Source organism: Cryptotermes secundus, unplaced genomic scaffold (assembly GCF_002891405.2).
Source record: "Cryptotermes secundus unplaced genomic scaffold, Csec_1.0 scaffold1170, whole genome shotgun sequence".
NCBI lineage: Eukaryota > Metazoa > Arthropoda > Insecta > Blattodea > Kalotermitidae > Cryptotermes > Cryptotermes secundus.
The window spans coordinates 315,608-327,645 of NW_019738365.1; the positions used below are offsets into that span (position 1 = coordinate 315,608).

Below are 12,038 nucleotides of genomic sequence, written 5' to 3' on the forward strand. Positions count from 1 at the left end.
GTATTTTTTCTGCAATACAGTGTAATCCGTGCGCTAAATAGGTTACATGTATAAGATTTGGATAAAATACTTGTAAGGCCTTTGCTGCTCTCAGCGTGTAGGAAGTTCCATCTGTGAGTAATACAAGCACCTTACAATTATTCTCAATTTCAGATGGCCATAGTAGTCGCAGAGAATCATTTACAAATTTTGTTATTGTGCTATGGCTGGTTTCTCCAGTACTTTGCAAGCAAGAAGATGAGGGTTATCGGGTTCGTCTGGATGTAGCTTACCAATACGAAATTTGCTATGTATCGGCCACATAAATCGGTTGTCTCATCCATCGACATCCAGACACAGTTCCCTCCGACGTCAGAAAGTACACAATATTTTTCCAGAAATGATCGCACAACTGGACTGCTTAATTTATTCCGTGGAATGTTGCTGCATACTAAAGCCTTACAAAGATCGGCTGAAACTGTATTAACAGAGGACTTGGGTTTGACCTGTGTAAGAAGTAGCTGTTGTGGTGTGCTGTTCTTCTTCCCCTTCTTTGCCGCAATATGTGCAGTCGTGCTTGAGTGTTGTTCAAGTTGAAGTTTCTTTTCACATTTTACTTCCTTTGCGCACACTTGACAGTACACGACGACACCGTCTGTTGAATAGTCACTATTACCCGACACCCACCGAATTTTTAAATATCTACTGCTGCACTTTTCTTTAGGCATTTTCAGTACACAAACACCTTTTTTAATGCAGACTATTAAAGTAAAGAGTAACACATGAACTGAAGAGACTTCTCTCGAGACCAACCCTCCGATGCTACTGTCTGTTGTAGTGGTCAATGGAATGCACGAAAATCCCACCCCCTCCATTTCGAAATAGCCAAGCTACCTGCTTTTATTTTAAGTGGTAAAAGTGCCGTTACTCAGAGAGTTGAAAATAGCAACTGACAAATGATGTCAAAAACACAGGAAAAACCGATTCTGTTAGAGAATATTGAAATTATTCTTAATTTCAAACATATATGCAGAAATATGCTCTAACGTTTAGAATATGCAATAAGGACCAAAAACCATCAAAATATGCATTTTCAAAAAATCCGGGCCCTACTGATTACTCAGTGTTGCTGATGCTGCTGCTGCTGCTCTACCGATCCCATGTGTTGCTAGGTCGGGCCCTACTCGTACTCTGTGGCTGTCTGATTACTCAGTAAGGCTGGTGCAGCTGCCATGCCGATCCCATGTGTTGCTAGGTCGGGCCCTACTCGTACTCTGTGGCTGTCTGATTACTCAGTAAGGCTGGTGCAGCTGCCATGCCAATCCCATGCTGTTGCTTTAGTCTCGCTACGGGGTGGACCAACTAAGTATGAGGATAAGTGCGGAGTTTACCGTATAAACTTTCACAAACAATATCGAGTTGGCCATGGGCATAATGCCCGGTGGCATCTCCTAAAACTGTCTATCGAAATGTCTCTTGCTTATCCCCGACCTTGGGTACTTAATAGCTGACTTTTACTCGTCAGTAACAGTTAGTGCGTATGGTGCATGTGCTGTATTAGCTTCTCCAAGCAAGTTTTACCCTCCCTTAGGCAAGTCTGTTCTATATTACTACTTGTCCCTGATTGCGCCATTCTTTCGATATATTTTTTGGGCCCCGGGGGTCTCAAATTTACTCCCTTTATGGCCTTGAGAGCATAATCATAGTAAATAAACGGTAGGGACAGTTGATACAGAAATGTCGATACCCCGAAAACAGTTTATGAAAATTTGCCCTAAAGACTGATGCAGAAATTTATGAAAGACATACTGTTTAAAATGAAAAGTAATACAGATGTTTTAGATGACACTTTTAGAAAACTTATTAATTATTATTCTCGTATTAGAGGAGGAAACCCAGTTAATTATGTAGGCTAGTCTCTTCAAAGACACCGAGAGTGCGTGCATTTACGGCTGCCATCAGTTTAAGGGGGACATTTGTTGGTTTCCTGCGAACTAAGACGAAGAGAAAGGCGTCAGGTGGAGCCTCTATCTGTGTTCCTACGAACACGTTGCAACTGATACGAGGAGGAAATTTCATTGCATTCTTTGATATATCAGTAGAGATAAATTTATTGTTATTTTCTGCTTATACCTTCGATATTCAAATTACTAATCAAAGACTGGATTGAAGAAGAGTGGGGCAATTCTTTTAAGGACTGAATTGCATCACTTTAGATATACCGTATTTACGCATGTATAGGCCGCGTGCGTGTATAGGCCGCAGCACCATTTTCAGACAAAAATTACAGAAAAAATAATTTTCTTGGAATATTATTTCAGGAGTATTACACCCTGTATTACTAATTATGAATATCATTTTTTTAAATGAAGTGTGATTTCGAATATTTCGAATATAAGCCGCACTCCAGTTTTCCTCTTGAATTTTTGGCAAAAAAATTGCGGCCTATACATGCGTAAATACGGTATTACGAATGTTTACACTAAATCATATGTCTTCCGGACAACAATGGTCCAAAAATGAAAAGAAATAGGTACTGTTTTAAATGTTCTAGCTAATTTTTCAACCTGTTGAAGATATTTCTGTTTTATAGCAGATCGAAAAAATTTAGGGACAGGAACGAGTATTTGGGCGACAGGGCTTTGAATATTGGAGACCCTGATATGTGAGTTTAAACTCCTTACCGTTAACGCCTTTTCTTCCTTGTTCATGCCTTCATTCTGCCCGCACACTCGCATGGGCTTCAGCAGTTCAACCGCACATACACTCACATCTCTTTTCCATCTCTGTTTATCCCAATTTTCCCCCTATTCTGCGGGTTTGAAATTCCGATCAGACACATCCTTCAGAAGAAATTTCCCAGGTACAGTCAACATATAAAAATTGAACCTCAAATCTTTTCATTTCCCTTAGACCTATGTAGGCAGGAGGCAATAATGAAGCTCGTCTGTGATTTGGGTTGTTTCAGACCTCGGCCAGTGCATATTTTACTTTCCGAAATTGTGCTACAGATAGAGAAATCACATTTTACTATATTGTTGTACGTGAGATTAATTCATTTTCAACATGATGGAATGATATAAATTCATTGAAATGTATTATCGCTTACTGGTCAAGAAGAATAAACTAACAGAGAAGTTTCCCAGCAATTAAAATATTATTTACTACCCTTTCCTTGGCTTTTTAACATTGATAAAATGACGTGACATTTGTCAAGTAGGTCAACTGACAAGTGAGGAGTTTCATAACTTGTACTCTTCTCCAAGTATAGTTAGAATGATCAAGTCAAAGAGGATGAGGTGGGCAGGGCATTTAGCGCGAATGGGGGAGAAGAGGAATGCATATAAGATATTGGTGGGAAAGCCAGAAGGAAAGAGACCACTGGGAAGACCAAGGGGTAGGTGGGTGGACAATATTAAAATGGATCTTATAGATATAGGATGGGATGGATTGGATTGATCTGGCTCAGGTAAGGACCAGTGGAAGGCTCTTGTGAACACGATAAAGAACTTTCGGGTTCCATAAAATGCTGGGAAGTTCTTTAGTAGCTGCAGATTTGGCTTCTCATCAAGAAAGGCTCAGCTCCATAAGTAAGTAAAATAAGTTGGCCGCGCCATAGCTCAAGCGGTTAGTCGCTGGCTTCCCAACACGGCGGCCCGGGTTCGATCCCGGTTCTGGTCAAGTGGGATTTGTGGTGGACAAAGTGACGCTGGAGCAGGTTTTCTCCGAGTACTTCGGTTTTCCCTGCCAGTTTTCATTCCACCAAAATTCTCCAACATAATCACCCGCGGCAGGCTACAGTAGGCCAATCAGTGGCCGCCGTGCCGAGAGGACCCAGTTGAACTCCACCCTCCACTAAGCGAATTAAAAAAAAACTGTAAAATATGTAAGTAAGTAAGGTCAACTGACAAGGATATTTAGCGTTTGTAAGCCCAGCAAGAGTTACCAAAGATATGGTTCGTAGTTTTATGCAGGGGAAACAAAGAGTTCCAAGAAAATTTAATGCCGCTAAAATGCCCACAGACACTAATCATGCGACGAACCAGACATCACCGCATGTGAGGGTTAATTACAGACTTTCTGGAAACATAAGTTTAAAAGAACTTTTCTTTGCGCTCCTGAAGTACAGAGCGTAGGGCCTTACATTTCAGTTTGATATTTTATGCATGGTACTTTCCTCTTCGGCGACTCTGGTGAATCCCTACTTGCACGATGAGGGCATCTAAATAGAATAAAGGCGTCTGGGAAATAAAACTGATCGCATTACCTTTCCCATTCCCGATGTTCTAGAACATGTGACAAATTTTACCCTACGTCCTACGTACAGTTTTATTGAAAACGTGTCGAAGAGGATTTATAGCATCGACGTTAAGAAGGGGGGATTTATGTTCTAAGGGGAACATATCACTGCAGACAGGTTCTTTTCAATTATATTAAAGATAGCAAAAATTTTCGCATCATGACTGTAAGATATCCTCAAATTTTGTCATTTGCGGATGATTGTGGATAATACTGCATGGATTACGAACACTCGTACCTATCACATAATAGAAAACAACAAAGGATAGTAATTATCGTGGGATATCACTGCTATCAACATCATACAACATTTTATCCAATATTCTTCTCTCAGGGTTAAGTCCATATTCGTGTACAGATTAAATTATTGGGGATCATCAGTTTGGGTTTCGATGTAGCCTTAAAATGTATCATTTAGATTATTTCTCAAGTCACTTTAAGTTCCATTTTAATATTATTCTGCTCGATATGCCTTCGTCTTGTATGGGATTTATTTCCTTCTGGTTTTCCGATTGATGTTTTGGATGTATTTTTCATCTATCCCTTCCTATATACCCTATCCTCTTATTTGTCTCACATTATTCAACGTAATAATATTCTGTGAACCGTACAAAGAACAAAGCTTTTCTTTTTTTAATTCACTTAATCTTCCTGTTACTTCCTCTCACGTAGGTCATAACATTCTGTTCAGCATCTTGTACTGATGCTTTTTCCTTATTCTGGGTGAACAAACTTCACATTCATGCATATCACATTGGTACCACTGCCTGGATATGCATACTTTTCTGTACAGGAGTTACTGAATATGTCAACTTCCCTGTCAAACAGGAGGCTACAGTAACTACAGGGTAACTGCAATACCCTTGAAAGTCATGTTGATTGACCTATATGTACATACTTCTTTATATATGCTTGTCTTTCATGCGATGTCCGTGTTTAAACATTCACAGACCATTTACCGTACAGGATTGAGTGTTCCAAAACCATATTGATTTACTGATTTAGGTTGCCACGGTGGTTAAATGTTGATGTTGATTCTGCTCTTCGCGTCTTTGCACGATGTGGCTATGGGCAGTGTTGCCACTTATTGTAGGTACCTGCCGCATCCACTTCAGGTTTGAAGTTACTGCAGTGAATGAAATATATTGGTTTTTGGTCCAGGTGACACACTCGGAGAAGAGTAGAGGTTGGTTCCTGGTTCTGGCCAATAAGGATATTGGCCAAGTCACTAGAGGCAACCCCCTCCCCGCTCTACAGTGGATTTGTAGGACCAGAACCGTATTATATACACGAACACTCGTCCACCCTTCTCACTTAGCCCTTGAGGATGGACCAGAGTGTATCTCCGTAACGCCGGCAACGCTGCCCACGTGAAAGCTGTTCAAAGGCCCAATAGCAAAATCAATATCAGTATTGATTTCTGTTCTAGTGCACGGCAAATAAATATATCCGAGTAGAAAACAGAAACGTATATAAAAAATTGTTTACCCTTAAAGAAACGGTATTAGTTTAGGAGTTTTTGAATTGTACATTTTCATTTATTTTTCTAATGTAGCTCTCTGAAGACCTCGCCCAAATTATGAGATGTAAAATTAGTGTAACAAGCACATAAATTCATATGTCAATCTGCTGTACTATTATAGATCATCAGAACCGTTTGTTAATTAATGATTAGCAGGGGTGTCTTAGTTAGAGAGATAGGATTGGATGGTATGGATTGGATTGTTCTGGTATAGGATAGGGACCAGCATTATTGACTTGTGAACACTGTAATGAACCATCGGTTTCCATAAAATGCTGGCGAATTCTTGAGTAGCTACACAATTGGCGGCTATTCAAGAAGGGCTCAGCTCCGATAGATAGACTGAGGGGTGTTTTAGCTCTTCGAAGAGATGTTTCTCTCTCAAAGTGTAACCAGGGACATTATAAGTTGTGCACATATTAAGGACGATATTTTCAGATGCACGGGCGTGTCTATCTGCGGATAGATCGAATTTAACTGACGGCCTGCTACATTCTTCTCGCGATAATTGTATGAATTTAGTCAGATCTGCAAAGCTTAGCAAAGGTTTTCACCCCTATTTTTCTTTCAGTCAAACGTGTTAAAGTGTTTACACGACTAATATACCTCGTATCAAACTTTGTTACTCTGAGAGACTTATAAAACGGGGATGATTTTACAGTTTAAATATTTGTATTCAAAATTAGGCAATATTTCCGCAACCTTCAATTTTATGTTAGTTTCCAACGTTAGTCGCGTGATTAATATCTGCGAAGGATGAATCCATTCTGGCTTTGTGTATAACAGTTCATGATGTAAATTTTACTGAATATGAAAAGAACAGCTGTGTTTTCTGTGTAGTATGCAGACTTAATAGAATTTTACTGAGTTAAATTACGAATAAGCAGTTTGAATTCCGAACCGTATGTATTGCTAAACATCACAAAGTCAACCGAACAAAAATTCATGGAACGTATTTTTTTTCCTAAAAATAAGAAAACTGATAAATTTCGATGGAAATACCACACATGCCTCGGCTCTTTGTCGTCACGAGTTTATGTCGAGTATGAGCTATGTGTTTCATGTTGCAGTACCACGGCTGTACGCATGGTAAAGTGATCTATTGACACTATAGAAGGGGGAAATAATATAGAGAAAAGAAAGGGGATTTCAAAGAAAGGCACCAACGAAGGATTGATCCTAGCTAACGATTTTCTGCTTTTCCACTCTTTCACTCCATATTTTCCTGTACAAATTTCCTGCAACGCGTGTTTTCACTCTCCCACAATGGTGACATATTACACTTTCAAATTATGGGTAAAGTTTTAATGGCTCGCAGCATAGAAATTAAGAACGTGCTGTGGTTTGTGAACACAATCGACCTTGATATATAGGATGCAAGTTTTCAAAATTTATTATATTGAACAAATTATATATATACAGTATATATTGCGTTAGGAAACGTAGACAGTTACCGCAATAAAATTTCGTGAAGCGAATTTCATTGAAATAATATTTAAAATATCGGAAACATCTATGTGTAACACAGTCCGTCAATAATGCAACAAATTTTTCCTTTTTCTTCCATTTACACTTTTCGGCCCTAGATGGCCATCTTCAGGCGTCTTAATATATTAAAACTGTTACACTATTAAGACACCCCAAGATTTCCATCTAGGGCCAAAAAATATTGTGTTAATAGTGTAAGTGGAAGAAAAAGGAACAATTTGTTGCATTATTGACGGACTGTGCTATACTTAGACGTTTTAATATAACTTTCAACAGGATGCTTAAGTACAAAATTAAAATATCGACCCTTGCCTCTAAGAAGATACTCCACATCCCCAGGGCATTCATACAAACATAACATTAGAATTGTTATAACCATACGGACATTAAGAATGAACTCTTTTGGCGAAATACTGCGTTGCTTTATAGTTAAAGGGAGCTGTGCACTTATTCGCTGCTGTCGCGCAAGAAGTAAGCCAGCTGAACACACCAGAGACTGCTGTCCTCACTGTGGCTTTCCGCGGCGTGTGTAGCCCATTTCCGGGATTGCCCCAGTATAACTTTCAGGCGCTAGTTTGCCCTCCGTGGAGACCGGTGTGATAATTCCTGTTGTTGAAAAGCTTAACAGTTTCTGCTGCTTGACTTAACAGCTTTGATACCAGATTCAGCATACAAATGTTTCTCATCAATATTAGAGTCGGGTAGATTCAATCCCACTTACCATAGCGTGGGTCGCTGCGTGGTGCACTGTGGGTCAGAAGCTGAAAATCACGCTCGACCTGTTCTAACACGGATGATGGTGGTGGTCGTAGCATAACGCAGCATTAGCAGTAGTACTAGCAGTAGCAGTAGTAGTAAGTAGAAGTAAAGTGTCCCTGTGCTTAACTAATTAAGCACTACGCCATGAAGGCGTATGGAGGAGTGGATATATAGATCCACATTTGCTTAACCTCGACACTACTTGGAGATGAATGGTCAGGTTAACGTCCGGTCGCTTTACCCCTGGGGATAGACCCCCCACCGGTACCAAATGGATATCAGGTTAGGTGAACCCCAAAACCGGTCCGGACGACGTGGAGAACAGAAAATTCTCGACCCTACCGGGACTTGAACTCCGATCCTTCTGTCGTTCAGCCCGTAGCCAGTCTCTGTGTAGTTTGTGTGTGTGTGTGCGTTTTTCTGTGTTTGTGTACAGGTAGAGGCCTTGCGACGAGCTGATCACCCACCCAGGGAGTCCTACCAAATGTGTAAGATCTAGAAAAACTGAAGTGAACGGAGAAGTTCATGGAGGTAGGCCTAGGGCCACTGGGGCTGTAGTGCCAAGGGGAAAAAATTTAAAGTTGTCCCTGTGCTTAACTAATTAAGCACTACGCCGTGAAGGCGTAGGGGGAGTGGATGTTCAGATTCACATTTTCTTGACCTCTGCACTAGCTGGAGGTGAGTGGTCAGCTTTATTCCCCGTCCGCTTTACCCTCCGGGAAAGAGCCCACAGTATTAATTATAGCAACAGTATTAATACTAGCAGTAGTAGTAGTAGCAATAGCAGTAATAGTAATCTGCTCCAGTCTCAGTCGAGGTTCTGTCTCTCCTGACTGATACTTTTCGTGGTTTTCGCCAGTGTGTCGACCCGGATGCAAGATTACCTTATTATTTCCAGTTCATCATTCATACTACCATCCGTACTCCAGATACTGACAGTGCCTCTAAGTAATAGCCTCAAAAAGCAGCGGTAATAGTGAGTACGATGGTTTTGCGAAAATTACAACATGCCAAATATGTCTCCCTATTCTTATCGTATTCTCATTGGCCCGGGGCGTGAAGCTGACCGTTCACCTCCAGCTAGTGCCGAGGTCAGGAAAATGTGGATCTATACATCCACTCCCCCATACGCCTTCATTGTATAGTGCTTAATTAGCTAAGCACAGGGTCAACTTTACCAACTTGTTACCCTCATAGGCAGGTTTATGAACACAGATCATGGCTGGATCCCAAGATGAATTGGCCTATAGTGCTGGGAGGTACTTACACTAATGACACAAGCGAGGGAAATTCATGGCATTTAACTAAACGTGTCATAATTTAATTGGACAGTGAGTAACGGTAGACATAATTCTTCATGAACTTTTAAAATTATAGAACCACACGTCATGGCTGAAATTCAGCGCTCTTTCTCCTTAATCCAGAGAGGCCATGATGCCCAGACTTGGCCTGTCCTGACTGGTTCTGTACGGTATTCCTTAGTCCCTTCAAGAGAGTGCTACGGTACTGCCCTAGATTAGGCTATGACCATTTTGTTACGTACCTTTTCCTGTTAATAATTCAGAGTCTTTCTGAAATACGACTCCATATAACTGTAAAAGGTAAAGGTAACGCTATCCCCGTACCAGGCTGTGAAGGCCCATAGGGTTGTGAGAAGTCGAGGTTCCCACATTTTTTAGACAATCGGCTCGCAGATGACGGTAAAGTTGTACAACCTTACGCACCGGCCGCCCTTTACACCCAGGAAGATTCCTAGTACACATTTCTGTTAGAGACTGAGTCGACCCCAGGGCCCATAGTGCCGCTGGAAGGATTAGATAATTCATTCATCAGTAATCTGTCAGACGACACAGGTCCACAGTCTCTTCCAAAACAGTTCCTCCACTTAGTGCGATCTTCTGTTTTTGGAAAGAGACTGTCCAGGAAAAGTGATAATGTGGTAGTTTTTCCATTTGCTTTCCACATCGCAGTACAACAGCCGTTCAAACCACTCTGGTCAGGCCTGTTACTATACGAACTGAACCATCTCGAGCATCATTTGTTCTGTGCTTCAAGTCGCTGCTGATGACGCTGCTTCCGGCATCAGTTTTTGGTTTTTGGTGTCTCTCTTCGTCTGATGCCTACCCTTTGACCTGTCCAGCAAGGGAGACCCTGCCAGTAGCTACGCTACCGCTGGTATAGCTCTCAGGGTCCTTGGCATACTCAAATCCCCTCACCACGATAAGGTGGAGACACCAACGAGGGGGTTCATTATCGATTATATGTCCACAAATCCACCTCATCGGGACTTAAACCCGCGACCTTCCAGCTTGTAGTATAGTGCCTCTACTTACTACGCTACTGCTTGCCCCCTTCATATAATTGTTCAGTTGGAAATGCATAATTAAACAATCACAAAATCGATACAGAATAATGCAGAAAATCAGTCTTTGTCTCCAGGGATTTTGCTTCTGTTAAAGTTAAAACAAAACAACGTCTTTGTTCCTTCTGTAGCCAATCTCGAGACTTGGTACGTGAACTTCCTAAATGTGAAATGTCAGGCTATCGCATCTGTTGCAAGAAGCTAGCAGATTATCTACCCAAATTAATCGTGACACCTTTCCTCCTTCTTGTTTCTAGGGAAGCCAACGCCTACGGTGTCGTGGTTTGTGAATGATAAACTGGTTGACGGCCTTCTGGAGACGACAAGTCGTCACGCTGTTGTCGTAAACAGACTAGAGGTCTCACATGTGACCAGAGAACACCTCAACACCACCTACAAGTGTCAGGCGAGCAACACCAAACTCATGTTACCTGCAGAGAAGACAGTTCGGCTGGAGTTATACCGTGAGTAACACATCGTAGCGGGTTGTCACACTACATGTCTAAGGGGGAATTAAAATGCAGGTTGAGTGGTAGCGATAGATTCGGGCCTGCTACTGGCCGTTAGCAAGAGGAGTTTGCGAAATCGTGTCATGTCATTTAAGCATGAAATTAATTTAAGTACTACATGAAAACACATCCTGCTTCACAGAAAAATTTCCCATTACAAAAATCCGTCCGTTAACTCTGTGCAGGGAAATAATATCTATTTCTATTCAGAGTGGTATGATAACGAACAAGTACAGTTTTTGATCAAAAATGGGAGGTTTCTTAACCTAATAATTAGACGGTACATGTAGTAACCAATATGCTTCAATAACACAGGTCTGCAACCAAGAAACTGCATAGGATATTTTTACTATTTCTTATAGATTTTTACTCACTAGAACCGGAAATTATAGTAAAAAAAATCCATCACGTCAATTTTTTTTTTTTTGCAAAACTCATATTTTTAGTTTAATTTTGCGTGAAATTTCTCTTCAACATGAAATCTGGTATCCTATTGTTGATTCTAAAAACCATATCCAATAATTATTTCTTACTTTAAAATAATATTTATAAGAGTGAATCTAAAAAATAATACAAATAGAAAATGGGTGGAATGGGGGGTGGGCAGTGGAACGGGTTGGTAGGGTGGGTTTGGAGGTGTGAGGAGCTCAGGCGATCATGTCCCAACACGTTTACTTTGTTTGTGGCGAAAGGTGAGGAATCTTACTAGTTCGGTTGAGCATGTATGGACATGTTCTTTGGGGCAATAGGAATGAGTATAAACAAGCCTGCTGTCAGATTTGATCATGTCTCAAATGCTAAATAAGTTCAGGATCTTGGTTGATGTATAAGTCACTCAGTTTACATCCTGCATTCAAACGTGACTGTGCTTGTGTTTTAGCTCTGTATTATGGCTCAAAGAGGTTGTGTTATTTCTCCGGGAAACTTTTGTTTTATTTGTGGTTAATACATAGTTAAAAGTCAACAAAGAAACATAAGTGATTTTGTGAAGAAAGTGTATTTTGCTTATTTCAAATTGAAACTTGGGGATCAAGACAAACCTTGGGCTCCTCACAAGGTGTGCAGAAGGTGCGAGGAAGATCTTCGTTTGTGGTTTAAGGGTAAGAAAAACTCATTTCGT

The 12,038-nt window shown here is 40.7% G+C and overlaps 1 protein-coding gene across 2 annotated transcripts in view; it reads left to right on the forward strand.

The window, feature by feature from the left end:
- Positions 1-12,038, forward strand: part of LOC111870997 (hemicentin-2) — a 322,577-nt gene that overhangs the window by 207,388 nt on the left and 103,151 nt on the right. For both annotated transcript variants that reach the window (XM_023863703.2, XM_033754061.1), the window contains exon 4: positions 10,667-10,873. In XM_023863703.2, coding sequence (XP_023719471.1) covers positions 10,667-10,873 — 207 coding nt within the window. The remainder of the gene's footprint in view (positions 1-10,666; positions 10,874-12,038) is intronic.